This window comes from Palaemon carinicauda, chromosome 29 (genome assembly GCF_036898095.1).
Source record: "Palaemon carinicauda isolate YSFRI2023 chromosome 29, ASM3689809v2, whole genome shotgun sequence".
In the NCBI taxonomy this organism is placed as follows: Eukaryota; Metazoa; Arthropoda; class Malacostraca; order Decapoda; family Palaemonidae; genus Palaemon; species Palaemon carinicauda.
This window is the reverse complement of record NC_090753.1, coordinates 87,069,256-87,085,115: the sequence shown is the minus strand read 5'-3', so window position 1 is coordinate 87,085,115 and position 15,860 is coordinate 87,069,256. Positions and strand designations below refer to the sequence as shown.

The 15,860-nt window shown below is 33.7% G+C and overlaps 1 protein-coding gene across 4 annotated transcripts in view; it reads right to left on the bottom strand.

The window, feature by feature from the left end:
- The window catches only part of LOC137622316 (zinc finger FYVE domain-containing protein 16-like), a 53,051-nt gene continuing 37,191 nt past the window's right edge, over positions 1–15,860 (bottom strand). For 2 of the 4 annotated variants that reach the window (XM_068352889.1, XM_068352888.1), the window contains exons 7-18: positions 14,494–14,619; positions 11,716–11,835; positions 11,082–11,246; positions 10,534–10,718; positions 9,181–9,309; positions 8,760–8,864; positions 7,184–7,334; positions 5,543–5,640; positions 4,899–5,044; positions 3,884–4,004; positions 3,344–3,496; positions 1–2,330 (exon numbers count right to left, since the gene is read on the bottom strand). In XM_068352889.1, the coding sequence (XP_068208990.1) occupies positions 2,175–2,330; positions 3,344–3,496; positions 3,884–4,004; positions 4,899–5,044; positions 5,543–5,640; positions 7,184–7,334; positions 8,760–8,864; positions 9,181–9,309; positions 10,534–10,718; positions 11,082–11,246; positions 11,716–11,835; positions 14,494–14,619 (1,655 nt within the window). In that variant the 3' untranslated portion in view covers positions 1–2,174. The remainder of the gene's footprint in view (positions 2,331–3,343; positions 3,497–3,883; positions 4,005–4,898; positions 5,045–5,542; positions 5,641–7,183; positions 7,335–8,759; positions 8,865–9,180; positions 9,310–10,533; positions 10,719–11,081; positions 11,247–11,715; positions 11,836–14,493; positions 14,620–15,860) is intronic. The other 2 variants (XM_068352890.1, XM_068352891.1) reach the window with 1 other exon arrangement.

The window sequence follows — 15,860 nt, the reverse complement described above, 5'->3', positions numbered from 1 at the left end:
CTTCACGTCGTTTCTGCTTAAACCACTTTCGACTTCATGTCACTCATCAAATATTAAATGCAAATAATTAATCAAAATTACATCTGTCTGTTTCTTCATCGCACAATAACGATGATAAATGGCTCATTTATATCAGAAAAGTTATGCATTCAATATGAATATAAAAGTATAATACAGTACACAGAAAATATCAGAAATATACAGAAAAACATACACTACATCTGATGACGACATATTAATCCTTCTCGAAAGTATACTGTCAGTACAGTAGTTATAAGCGTGTATCCTAAAAGAACCTGTACTGGCTTTGTTACTTTGTTAAGTCCAGCAATTAATTCACGAATGGTTGTTAAAAATGTAATATAAATAAGCTAAAATATCTCATTAACAACTTAATAAAATACAATGAAAAAAAACAATTCACAGACAAGACCCAAACAGCTTCCACCTTGTTGCGGTTAAAAGTTATTCCACCCATGTATGTAGTTAGTTCGTTTACATGTTGTCCTGTTGTGTTAATGCCATCCTTCTGAATCTTGGCAATCTCTCTTGATTTTAGCCATGGCCCTTACAAAAAGTAAAGTTAGAGCATCCAAGCATCATGTTATAACAATGCCAGATAAATTGGACATGATCGAGAGATATCAGAAGGAAAAGATGTAAAATCCATTGCATAAGCTTTAGGCCTGGCTTGGACAATGGTGTCCACAATTATCCAGGACAAAGATCACATTGTTTAATATGTTATTGAAAAGGCTCTGTCATTACTGGCTCAACACTTCCAAAGCCACCTTCTTTTAGGTCCAATGAGTAAAGAAATGCAAAATCTAAGATAATGTAATCATTGTTAATGTGTTAATGTTACTCTAATACATTTTTGTTAATATTTCATCTGGTTTTCATAAAATGATAGTATTTTGTAACTAAGTTGTTGTCTACAGTCATTGAAGGGAACTTATGTCTCGGGTCTCCTGAAACTAACGACGTCTGGCAGGGTATTACTGTTATTATAATTTTTTTGATACCTTTTTTTAATCTTACAATTAATAACAATTTTTTGCTCTTTATATGTGACAATACAAACTAATAATGTAGAATAAAACAACCATATTTTAATAAGAAATACAAGATTCATTAGATATATGATACAGCAGCCTATAGAATATGTAATCTCCTGTACATTTGTACATGGAAGACATTTGAGAAAAATTTAATGCCAATTTTGTTCTTTGAGATAACAGTTGGACTTTGAAGTTTTCAAAAATATAAGTCACTTACCCAACTTGTTTCAAAGTGCAACGAGTGGAGACATGAGATCATAAGCAATGCAAATTTCTGGGAAATCCTTGCGATCAATTAGAGCGAGAATCTTCGTTACGAATATATATAAACAAGTAGAGTTCATCGATCCATTTTCCATTTCGATAAAAAATACAAAACTACAGAAAATGCTCTACAAATGTAGTGATCATACAGTCATAAATGAAATGACCAAGATTACAATTGGACAGATTTAGCTGCATGAAAGTAACTTGGTCCAATATTTACTAATTCCAGGTAAATATATTTATATATACGTACTGTACATATATATTAACAATATATATGTTTATGTATATACAGGCATACATATTAGAATTAAAAATCGATATAATAACGTATATCTACAAAGATTAAACAAAAATTACGGAAGGTTATTACAATTTAAAATTAGAAAAATTATTTGATATGAAAATGCTTCCATACTTAAAACATATATAATGGGCCTGTAAGATGTGGATATGTCCTACACCTCCCTAAATAATAAGGGGATAGAAAGAGAGAGACAGAGACTTTGAATAATTAAATAATAACAGAGGAGCTAAGAAATGAGTTCAACACTCTACTTTCTCTGAAAACGTCTTTACCAGCATTAACGCACTCTTCAGACTAACTATCTTCCCAGGAAAAAAAGGGTGATTTCAATTTCTTACTATTACCCTTTCTAGGGGGATCCATACTCTGGAGACATATACAATGACAACATATGTTGTGAATATAGAAAAATTACTTCAAATACTGTATATATCTGTACATAAAACTCTTGGTACCGTACAATAATATTTTTGACATATTGTTCAAATGTCAAGATTCAGAAGTCTACCTTAAGTACAATTTTTCAATTTACAACTCGACTATTGTTCCATGATATGAAATACTAACTCTAAAATTATAGGTTCGTCCGTTACATTGGCTGCGGCCCGATGAATGACAGGGATGAGTTCTGTATCCAGGTCGTTCATGCAAGGAGCTGGTAAACGGCTACCACTACTGCCGGCTTCGTAACCAACCTGCGGAGAAACAATATCCAGATATACAAGACTCAAGAAAAGGAAAATATTTTTAATACTTTTTCAATACTAGCTTTATTAGTATTATTATTATCATTATTACTAGCTAAGCTAAAAGCTTCAATAGGGTAAGTAGCCCAGTGAGGAAAGGAAATGAATTAACAAGAGAAGTAATAAACGATTAAAATAAAATATTTTAAGAACAGTAAAAACACTAAAATAGATATTTAATAAATACTCTATAAAAGATTAAAAAAAACAAGAGGAAAAGAAACAAGATAGAATAGTGTGTCCGATTGGGAATTACTGTAAATATAAAGCTTGTAATTCCTCTACTTTTCATCTACAGTATTTTCTTTGATCTCTTCCTACCTAGCTCTTAAACTTCTAAGAAAGTCCTCCCAAGATTCTACGTGTATAACTCAGAAAGCTTCTTGTTAAACTACTTTATGGATTCTTGTGATTTGCTACATCCAAAGAATTGACTTGAACACAAACATTCGAAAGGAAAACAGATCCATAAATTTCTAGTAATATTTTGGCCTTAATAATAGAAATAACCAATGAGATATGAAGAAAAAGCTTTAAGCAGGAGCATCTAAATCTTATCTTTAGTTACCAGAATGAAGGACACATATGTCACCACGAGAGACAATGTCCAAAAGACCAAATCTAACGATACAAAAGTTTTGGCCATTGCACAGTTGCGTAACACCCTAAAGACTAACCGTGCACACATAACCAGTCCCCAAGGCCTCTCTATCTTAAGCAATGTCTGCTGGCAATTCCGCAAGACCTTCCCTTTAAGATGATTCTATAAAACTATCAAAACAATGGTATTAGGTATGTGAAACAAAAGCCTCCCTATTTCCGTAGAGCAAGTGAACTAAGGTCAATTCCGATAGTCCTTCTTTCTCTAAGAGCATACATCAAACACCAGTGTGTGCGCTTGTGAAGGAGTAAGTGAACATCAAATAATGAGACAGATAAAAACATAGAAAACAGTTTCTTACACTATCTTGATGAATTGTAGAACGCAACCCGAGTCTTGTATGGCCGTTAACATACATATCCGCTAAGTGAGGGGTCAGGGCAACACAGAAGGCACGGGCCAGGATTTCCGAGAGGCGGCTCAAGTTGATGTCGTTACTGTTGTTTGTTTCTCCCTTTAGAAAAATTAAGAAAGTTTATTTACAATAGTTCAAATAAAAAAATGCAATCGGCAAAATATATGCTGTCAATAACATTTTCCCTATTTATAATAAATGCATCAATGAACTATTTACCTACTGCAGCTAAGAAGAACCAACTATATTGCAAATTAATTCTATACCATTATTGATAATTGGAAAAAATTAGTTAATAAGACAACTCAAATCCCAACAACAGTTTATAATATTCTCTTGAAACTAATATCAACAATGCCTGATATCATCAATGTATTGTTCAATTGTAGAAGTTCTAATTACCATGACCCACTATCCAACTTAATGTTCAATTTCAATCATTTAAATCTGTATGCATAAATTATATAAATGACAGTCACCCATTACCTGTAGAATGAAAACTTCAGTCCACCTAATCAAGTGAGCGTTGCTGACGTAATCTGTTCCAGAGTGGATTTTTACAGACGGTATTCCATCCATCTGCTTTTCATCTACAGCACTCTTAATACTGGAAAAATAAAACCATGGTTGCATAAGTATACAATCCAAGATAATACCATCAAATCTCAGGGTGCAGTCAGACTGTGCCATTCGCTGGTTTATTATTTTCAATTTGATTAATTGCGGGAAAGGCATAGAATTCCCTAGAGCAATAATTATGGGTATTTATTCAATTATATAGCACCATATAGAAAAGACAAAAATCCATTAAAATAATACAAAAGGTCCTGAAAAATAAACTTTATGACAGAGATAACCTTGAATTACTCTCCCTTGGACATTGACCTGTCCCTTGTCTCTGCCATTTTTGAACTAACTTTAACCCTTTTACCCCCAATGGACGTACTGGTACGTTTCACAAAACTCATCCCTTTACCCCCATGGACGTACTGGTACGTCCTTGCAAAAAACTGCTATCTACACTTTTTTTTTTTTGCATATTTTTATAACTTTATGAGAAACTTCAGGCATTTTCCAAAAGAATGAGACCAACTTGACCTCTCTATGATGAAAATTAAGGCTGTTAGAGCAATTTAAAAAATATATATTGCAAAATGTGCTTGCAAAAAAAAAATGCCTAGGGGTTAAGGGTTGGAAAGTTCCAAATAGCCTGGGGGTAAAAGGGTTAAATAAGTGAATGATCAAGGCCTTGTGTAATACTGTACCCTCAATTTGTCTTTTCTATGATGGCCTACTCTGATTTTGTTATTACATAATTTTGAATAAATACCAATAAATATTACTTTATGAAATTCCAGGGTATTCCCAAACTAATCAAATTCATGAATATCAAACCTGCTTATGCTAATGTTTGTCTGTCCACTAAAAATAACATATTCTTGTCAGATATAATGATAACTATATAATGATAAAGCATATTTTCTGTATCAAGAGCACTTACCCTACATTGAAATTCTTATCATCACTAATCCATCTGATGATAACAACCTCATCCGGCTGCTCTGCAGTTACGGGTCCACAAGGAATATCAAACTCCTTCATGTTTCGTAGCGCGTCTCGGAGTTTGGTCATCATATCCGAGGGTATCTATTAAAAACAAACGTTTTACTTAAGAAATGTAGCAAAACATGGTTTATATTTAATGATAAGAAGTTCAAGAACCGTAATCCTACTTGAGAGTAAAATCTTTTAATGAAAACTAACATCACAAGATTACATAAATTTCTAAGACTCACAAAATCATCCAATACACAAAAACTCACAAATATTTTCCAAGTAGGAACAGTGGAAACTTCAGTTGTTCAAAGCTTGGAATATAATCTGGTGATTGTAGTTTCCTACATATAAAAAATTCAGTGCCGTCCTTAAACAATCATCCTTATCATCAGTACTGTATTGTCAATATCAATTATACATGATTTTCTTTTTCATAACCTAAGTGTATTGAGCTTCCTTTTATCTCTTCTTGCATGCAAAACACAACTTAATAATACAGGCTTAAATTTGTAAGGAATAATCAAAGTAATAAAACGGTGGGAAAGTGCCATTTATGACAAAAATCTATGTGTAGTTCCCGGTTCTTACCTGAACCATAAGGCCATCCTCGACTATAGAGGACTTAGCAGAAAGCCCTGAAGTGGTTTTCAGAGCACCATTGAAGACGATGAAGCTTGCTCCAGTAACTGAAAAAGAAAGAGGATTTTTCAATTGGAATTCTTTTTTTTTCTGGGCCTAATAATTCTATTTTCATACACTATAGCTTTAAATATTATATACAAGCAAATTTCCCTTTCTACATAATTCATTTCAACACACTGAATGCTTATAAGGGTTTACTTTATTCCTCATGGGACAACACCCATTAAACTTTATCACGGTTTACCTATTTCCATTCATACTGCAAAGCTATACTTAGGTTAATAAATGAGCTTTTCTCTTAGAGGTTTTAGAATACTTATAACAAGATATAAGCAATGCTCCAACGACCTCTAAGACCATGAATTCAATATGATTATAACTGGCACTGACACTTTCCGCTTCTTCAAGAACATCCCCTTCACATTCAAAATGTAGAGGAAAAATTAAGTTGAGGGGACAGAAGAGGAAGCAAAGTCTACTATATTTTATGCAAAATAATTACCTAGTGCTCATATGTATAAAATTAATGCACTTGTCTTTTGATGTCCCTACCCAACACCAAGGGACTAGGAGTTAGGGAGATGACATTTGGATAAAAACAATGAATTGGGTTTTTGGTGGTAGATTCAACTAACCATTCATTTGTTTCCTGGAGTCTGAAAGATTTTTTAAGAAATTTTGGAGAGCAACTTAATAACTTCTTTGTATAGAATTTAAGAAGTTATTTTGGTAAGATAAAAAAAAAAATTACTCTGATATCTATTGCCAATATTCGAACAAGGTTTGTATATGTTGGACAGTCTCAGTAGTCTTCCCTCTTTCCTTTTTTGTGGTCACATTAATAGAGAACATAGTTATACAGCAAATTTTGCTTGTTGGGGTACAAATGCTCACTACTGTGGTCCTTTTGCTGTCATTGAAAGGGAATTTATGGTTTAAAATTTGAATTACTTTCTAAATTCACTGAGGAAAGGACACCACCCTACAAAGGGAAATGAACAAGGAAGGAAAAATATATCATTCTAAAAAAATCTGTCCTATGAGGTCTATATGAAATTCAAATTGACTTTTGCTGTCTTCAGGGATGGCAGTCTACCAAGACTGGGTCCAACCATGAGAGTCAAGTTTAATGTAAGTCTTTCACCTAGCTCTACCACATAAGCTACCTCAATGTCTGATTGAGGGGGCAAGCTGCTGACTTACCCCTTCTTCTAGTTCTAGGTATAGATTTTCCCTCTGGTTCATCACCAACAAATAGCTTGACTAAAGTAAATCTTGAAAAGGATCGAATGTATAATTCAAACAGCCAGAGGGAGAGAAAGCAAAGTGAAAGGCTGACAGCAATAGTGTGAAAAAAAGTGTTGGATCTAAAGACCAAAAGAGAAAGAAAAGACCCTATGGTAATGTCTGCAGTGCACTGCATTAGACAAAATGCTGACATTACCCCATTGGAAGAGAGATGAAATGGGACAAAATCTACTCATCCTAAAACAATACTTTTAAGCCAAGGACACAAATATAAATCTAGGAGCCGTTCACGGTCTACATTCAAACGAATGTACGGTACGTAAACAACCTTATGCTTACCTTTGCGGGGTCGGTTGTGGATGTTAATAGCCTGAGTGGAATAATGCCCATCATCATTTTCTATAGTCACCAAATGAGAATCGGCTTGAGGGCTGAAATTTGCTCCAAGGGCCAGCACATGATCATTGCTATTGTTCAATGCTTTGGTTACCTGAAAATAAACACCTTGTTTAGGGAAATTACAATAATTAAAAGAAATTAATATAAGGAAATAAAGAGGGTAAAATTAATACACTTGATGGATTTAACACCAGCACAAGATGGAGGGTTATGCAATGGAGACAAACCAGGAGAAAGATATAGTAGATACAAATTGACAGGATTTATAAAAACTCTAAGACAGGCTTAATGGGAGTTTGGGAAAATAAAGGATAGACAACGAGATAAAAAACAAATTGAGAGACTCCATTTCAAGTCTAACCACGAAAGGTAAAAATCTGAAATGAAAATGATACAATTATAAGGACAATATATCATGAAGAAAATAAAGGAGTCAAAGATCAAGAAAAATCAAGAGGGAATCTCGTAATCAAGAAAAAAGTTACTCATGAGTCGAGGAGTGATATACAGCGACAATACTCATGTTTAGGTTTATGAAATAGATTTGAAACTGCACGAGATGGTGAAATAATAGTGCCATCATTTAAAAGACATTTAGAAGGTTTTATTTATGAATGAATGGAATTTGAATAATGTGTCCCAGCACTGTACCCGGAAGGCCATTCAGAATTAAGAGGTTGAGGTAGTCAACAGGAAGCATCCCTGCCTGGAAATCTGTTGAAAGTTGAGACTAGCTAAAGCTTGATAGTTTATAGTAGTGTCTGCAACTTCCCCATTCTTTTGAGCAAGGGATGGGGGTTTAAGGCTTTACCGTAGGTCTACCTGCTGAGTCATCAGCAGCCATTGCCTGGCTTTGCTTGGTCCTAGCTTGATGGAAAGGGGGTTTGGGCAATGATCATATGTACCTATGGTCAGTCTCTAGGACATTATCCTGTTCCTTGTCTATGTCATTCATATGTGACCTTTAAAACTTTAATTGCAGAGGGAGAAAATTCCCACAAATGCATAACAATAAAAAAGCTGAGTTTTTAGATAGTAAAAGTGAGAGGCAGTCAAAAACTGCAAAGACATGTACCCAAACATGATAAAGATGTTAGAAGGAAAAAAAATTAAAGATAAAATATAGAAATGAAAAACCACATACAGAATATGGAAAAACCACTGAGAAATCTAAATGAAGACGACAAAGTAAATGAACCAGACAAGGCATATTTAAAAGGCATAAGGCAACGGAAGAATTAAAACAATCATGTTCCACTCTGGTCCAACCAACTGCTAAATTAAAGAGCCATCAACATTTAAAAGAAAAAATCATAAATCCTTGTTTTAAATTAAATCAGCCGGTTAAAACAAAAGGGAAAAACCAATGTTCAGTTACTTATATGTAATAACTATGAAAAAAATATACATTTACATTATCATGTACCAAGCTTGAAGAATTATCCACAACAAACATAAAATTATCAAGTGGGAAATAAATGTTCGTCATGAATTTTAATATGAAAAAAATTATTACCTGCTCATATCTGTTTTTAGGAAACAATAAACTTGTCTTTTTATCTTCCATGTGTACAACAAAACCTTCGATAGTGGGGACGGTGTAGGCATAGTTACGAAAATCCTGCAAGAGATTAAAATAGTTACAAAACATATTCCAATGAAATCATCTTTGTATCAAAATCCTGTAATCAGCTTAACACAACTTTAAGGTAAGAAATTATGTTGGTATGTTTAATCTAAAAATTTCTTGATTTGAATCGATCCTTTTTTGCAATTTCTAGAGTGTATGTTTAATCTAAAAATCTATTGATTTGAATCGATCCTTTTTTGCAATTTCTAGAGTGTATGTTTAATCTAAAAATCTATTGATTTGAATCGATCCTTTTTTGCAATTTCTAGAGTGTAACAGTCAGTACATAAATTATTTAATTACTCACCACTAGAAGGTTCATAATTGTGTGACCTATTTCACAGAAGACTGGCTTTCTATTTCTCGTTGAAACTAGGGGGCACGGGTAGTACCGGAACTCAGCACCCATGCGTAACATTAAACGAAGCGGGAATACCTGGAAAATTGGAGTCAATATAATCTATTTATAATTGATCTACTTTTATTTCTATTCAAAAAACTAATACTGTATCCAGTATTCTGAGAGAAATCAAATCATCATAAGAATATTTTCATAGCAAATAGCTGCATGAAGAATTAGTTCTCAAGAAATTAACACTTTAAAAAACATTCAAGAAACTGGCTATATGGAAAGATAAACATAACTGGACTACCTATTTTGAAAAAGTTATAAGATTTCCTAATTGGGTAAAATATTCCCATTCTCCCTTGTCCATACATGCAGCTATTGACTTGGGTGAACATATGGCTGCGTTAGTTCTAGCTAGTCATTCTCTTCTAGAAAGGGAAAAACCTCACTTAAAATACCTCCTGACAATATAACTGGGGAGGAAAGGGGAATGCTTATAAACTTTGGTAAGCATTGTAATAATAATTTGATATTAACTCTTTTACCCCCAAGCTATTTGGAACTTTCCAACCCTTAACCCCCTGGCATTTTTTTTCTTTCAAGCACATTTTGCAGTGTATTTTTTTTTAAACTGCTCTAACAGACTTAATTTTTGTCATAGAGAGGTCAGGTTGGTCTCATTCTCTTGGAAAATGCCTGAAGTTTCTCATAAAATTATCAAAAATATGCAAAAAAAAAAAAAATGTAAATAGCAGTTTTTTGCAAAGACGTACCGGTATGTCCATGGAGGTAAAGGGATGGGTTTTGTGAAACGTACCAGTATGTCCATTAGGGGTGAAAAGAGTCAATATAATTTCATTTCAATAATTCTTCCCAAAGTTCATTGTAAATTCAGGAAGCTGTGATAGTGATATCATAGAAGATCTCTTCAAACTTTAAGAGAAAGAAAATATGTCACTTAGCAAAGTTTCCCTCATTCAATGCTGCTTTTTTCCAGACACGCATTAAACACCATATAGTATCTCCTTCATTTGAAAACTGCACTGTTCATAAGTGTTATTTCGTACCGTTGCACAATGATCCTAGAGTAACAGCTAATAACTACTAGAATACTGCACCAAACCTACAAAATTCCTAACTTAGCACAACAAGGGCCCTAAAACCTAATACTTCTCAACTTCAATGAAAACTTTCTATAAAATAAGAGAAATAAAACTACAGTAAGTACTTTATTAACTATGCTGCGCTTAGTTCCAGTTCAAAATATTTTTCAGTAATCTAAAGCGATGATAAAACTTAAAAATCAAATACCTTAGCCCAGGGAGTCTCCCATTTTTGTATAAGGACGGCAAATATGTACGGAGATGGAGGTAAAACTAAGTTGCGCAGGCACTGGAAGGTGGGTCGGATATACAAAAAGCCTCCGTGTTCGCGGGAGCCGAGGAACCCTTCCGGTTCCGTAAATATTGTATGCCCCATTTCAGTTACCAAATTACCTGAAAAAGAATGTACATATAATCAATACAAAGTTTGCCTCGACATTTTCACAGCAAAGGATAGTTATGAATGCCACAATTCTTGTTAAATCAGCATAAACAGTGAATAAGTAATATTCCATGCACAACATTGGGCAGCAAAAAAAAAGAGAGAGAGAGAGAGAGAGAGAGAGAGAGAGAGAGAGAGAGAGAGAGAGAGACCTAACACAACATTGGGCAGCTATTCTCAAAGTGAAAAAAAAAAAGAAAAATTAATAAAAACATATTTTTCAATAAGTTCAAAACACATTCTAATTATTGAAGAACACTGTGTAACCTCTACGGTAACAACTGCTAATCATCACCAATGTCTCCTCCACTAACCTTGGTTTGCCTGTTTATACACAGTATGGAAGAACCCAAAAACATCTCTCGGTGGGTGGCTCTCCCCAGGCGCCACTTCTAACAATATCACCATCTCTTCCTGGCCCACCGTACACAAGCCTCTTGTGGCAATGTTCCACACCTCCACGCCCACACAACACTCGACTGAAAGATTATTTCCTTCTAAGCAAATTCGGTCAGGGTATATGAATGAAGAATTCATAAATACAATGGAAATGAATTCACAGATATGCAAAATCAATTAATCTTTCTTAAAATAATACAAAGTACAGAAAGTTTTTGAATTTCACATCTGTACAGACAATATATAAATAGCTGGAAAGCGAGGATGCTTTTCCCTAGTATAGAATAGTATTATTATTGAACAAATGAATTCCAGTCTCTTCAATACTCCAGCAGCAGAAAGTTATTGACATAGAATTTTTTTAAAGGGACTTCCAAATTTTAATGCAAAAAAATTTTTTCAGAAATATTAATCAATTTTGCAACTACTGTACAATAAAATAGCATCAGGACCCAAGGAGGGCAAGTCTTCTAACATCATATATTCAAGTCACGAGTACCAGAAGAGGTTGCATGCATAACGAACAGCAAGTCAAATTGGAACACTTACGTTTCACTACTTTGACTAGGACTGTTAGGTTCTTACGCACTGCAAAGACTACGGGAGGACCGTCCCCTCTCAACTGTTCCTCCAATTTACTACTGTCGGGATTGTCCTCAAATACATATTCTGAAATTAAAATAAAGAATGATAAAATCATACATAAGTTTAAAATACAGTCATGAAGTGATACCAATGAAAAAATACTTGAAAGTAAAAGCTTTTTTAAAGCTAAGAAGAATATATGGAGGATAGAGATAGAGGATATCCACTCAACAGACATACCACACCAGAGAGAGAGAGAGAGAGAGAGAGAGAGAGAGAGAGAGAGAGAATTTTTCACTATGCAGGTCCTCTGATTACAAGTTTTGATTGACAATGTTTCTGTGGATAAAATTCAATCTCCATGTACAAATTGTATTTATTTTTCAAATATTCATTTTATCACTCTACTATACCTATGTCTTCAATGAGTTTTTAAAGTTCCAGTTATGTTTCCATGTCATTAAGTGTGTTTTCATGTCATAGATTATGACTACTATTGCATTACCATAGGCCAGTAATTTCTTTGTTTACTCGGAGTAATGTAATTAGGTATGTTCTGTCTTGCTTCAAAGCTAGAATTACAATACATCATAGAATGAACCTTCCTTATAACCTGAGGACCTACTCTCTGAAAGACACAAGATCATTGACATAATTAGAATTATATATACAAAAAGCAGGAACACATTGCAAATCAAATATCGACTCAAGTTTCAGATTGACAAAATCAACTTCTGCTACTAGCCAATATACTGAATCGATTACTTATAAGCAAATGTTACGAGTATTTAGATCATTAAAGAAGTATGCTAAACATCACTGCGCTTAAAGCAGAAGCAATACATTTGTACCAGCATATGCTATAGAGAAGCAATATTGAAAACCCAGAAACCCAGTAAGTCTTACAAAATAATTAATAGGACTAAAGACCACTGTAACATACCAATACATAAAGTACGGTACAGCCTAAATTTGAAAGTGCATTTAGTCATTAACAAAAACTGGGCCATACAAATACAAAATAGACATTAATAATTTTCACCCTTTTACTCTGCCTTTCCACTGCGTATCTACCATTCATCATTCTGATAACTTATCTTTTTATCATGAAAGCTAACTGGCCAGCCAATTCCATACTATATGCTAAGTCCTATTCATTCACAAGCTATTGCCATGCAACCCAACTATTGTAATAACAAAACAGAAGCAAGTCCAACTTAAGTAAATTATTAAAGTAATAAAAACCATTGCTTCGTGAGATATTTTTCATAATAAAAGGATCACTTACAATTTAAGGAACTTGCACCCTTAAGGCAATAAATAAGAATGGGAGATTCAGCCTGATATACTCATACATATATGTAAACCATTGACATCCAGTATACTCATCTGTTCTTAAAGCCTCAATTACAAGGTACCTAACTAAAATTATTGTTTATACATGATGTAAACAGAACAGTAACTTCAGTTTTTATGTCAAGAACAATGTAACACTTGCAAATAAGAGTAATACAGTTACTATTGACATGAGAACCAGCGAGTCCTCCCCATCTTGTAGGGGAGAGCAAGCTTCCATTCATAAACACAGTAATTGAAAGTCGTCTAAGCATATCATATTTTACAGGAAACTTCCATGTCTTTCTCCATTCTGTTCAATTTATCTTCATAATCACCAATCAACAATACTACCTGTACAAGTGAGACACTTTCCTTTCAACCCTTTTCTTCTTTTTTCTACTGTATTAGGACAGTTCATTTTAATAATATACATGGAAAACCTTATTGAGAGAGAGAGAGAGAGAGAGAGAGAGAGAGAGAGAGAGAGAGAATAATCATGTATCTTATTTGCAATACAATTCAAATTAATTTACTTCAAGATAGAACAAAAAAACCTTGATGAAAAGCAGAAACTAACTTCTACTTTCTTGGGATAAACTACTTTACTTGTAAAACTACTGTAAATGTAAAAGATTCCCTTTTCCTACAGTTAATTCTTCACGGTTATAAGTTTAGGGTGTGGATGTTTTCTCTTTTTAGGCCAAGAACAATAACTAGGACAAAATGGAAGCTGCAAGTAGCAGTAGGATGAATAATTAATATGTTTCGCATAGTTGTAATTGTAGGAGAATTAGTAAACAACTTTTATTATTGCTGTACAAGTTAAAAAAACAAAACAAAAAATCATAAATCAATAACACGCTTCCAATTTTAAATATATTTATACTGCTGAAAGTTTAAGTCCTTAGAAGGATTTGTTTATGAAATTTCCGCTAAATAGAAAAAGGCCTTACCATCAGCACCTTTTTTTTGCATCATCAAAAGCCAAGAAAATAAAAATGATGATATTTCTACATACCATTAAATATTCAATTCAACTCTCCATTAAACAGGAACCGTTCTTACAATGAATTTTCATATACACAGATTATATAAACCTACTTCTCTAAGTCTGCTTGCAAGCTAATCCTCAGGTGACTTCAAGAAGTTAAGTGGACTTCAGTATGTATAGCCTCAATTTTTAAAATGGCTAAACCATAAAAATCTACATAAAATTGACTATTAAAAATCTCAAAAGTCTTGCAAGGTTTTACTTGCTTCGAGAAGACCAGGGCATTCAAGAATGTCATCACATCTCGATTAGTATTTAAACTTGGACACTGACTGGAGTAGCAACAGACCACCATGAGGCCCGAAAAGAGTGAGTGAGCAATTAACACAAAAACAGCAACGTATCCCACCCACCTCCAGTGTTAGGGGCTTTCACAACCACTGGGGGGAGACCAGCCCCCGGTGGAATCAAGCATCGATCGGGGGGAAGGGAACGTAGCAACCCTCCTGGACCTCGACCATCCTCACCACCACTACTGCCTGCAACATGCCCATACATACTGCAAATTACCCTACATTGAATTGGGATGATGTCTTCCTCTCGTGTGGCTTTTAGATTCAAGCTAACTTGAGGGCAAACGGAGATTCTCCACTTTAAAAGCAAACAATGGAATCTATTTATAGCATTAGAAATTAGATAAAGTCTGAACAATTTTTATTTTATCTGCAGTATATTAGTTATATATTCAAAGGAATCTTGTAGGTAATACAGATCGTAAATGTTTCTATAGGAAATTAGATACAGTAAAATTCTATTAGAATAATTTCTTCTCATTGTCATAGTTAAAAAAAATTAACTCTGAGATTAATAGTTATAAAATTTATCCACAATAAAGATTATGGATAATTATACTCAAAAGCAATATTGCATTATATTTTATTGCCATCCTTACTTCTCTGAATAATAATCTTTACGATATCTGTGAATATTTTTCTTCCATTGTTTGCTGGTTAAATCATTCTTCTTCAGTCCTTCCGATACTTAACTTTTACTTTTAACTCTAAATGAGATCAAAACAAAACAACCTCTATTAGAGGCTTAGATTAACTTTATTCTACCAGCTCTTAAAATTTTATGTTGGCTTTAACAGTTGCATACTTTCCTCACTTTTGTGGCATATAAAATCAACTAGAATTGAATACCTGATATTTCCATATTGAATACAGAAAGTCCTCAACTCACAAACATAACAGGTTCCTAGAAGCTGTTGTAAGTCTAATTGTTTGTAGGTTGAATTTCGTTAAATTTTGGTCTAGGATAGACTTCGCCTAACTCGCACGCCTATAATTTTTATAATTTTCAGCTGCAAAAGACAGCAAAGTCCTCGTTTCATATTGCAAATGCCGTCTTGCTTACTGCATCAAATTATTTAATGTTTTAATACTGTATTTTATTATGAGGTTTTGTTCCAATATCTAAGTTTTAGGATTTCCGATGGATTTGTTTTTGTATCACCGAATGTTTGCAAGTTGCGGACCTTCTGTACTAATCACAACAAATGTATATAGACATTATGCATCTTTATTGTTAGTCTCCAATTGCATGGAAATATCATTAATCAACCTAGTTCTTATGACACACCTTTCGGTTTTAGTCTTTAGAACCCACCAAAAACATTACCAGATGTGCCCATAGTAACATATACAGTAATTACATTGTTAAAACTTATAGCCCTCATGCATAGTTCCTTATAAAATTTTATTTAGAAGACATCCAAGAG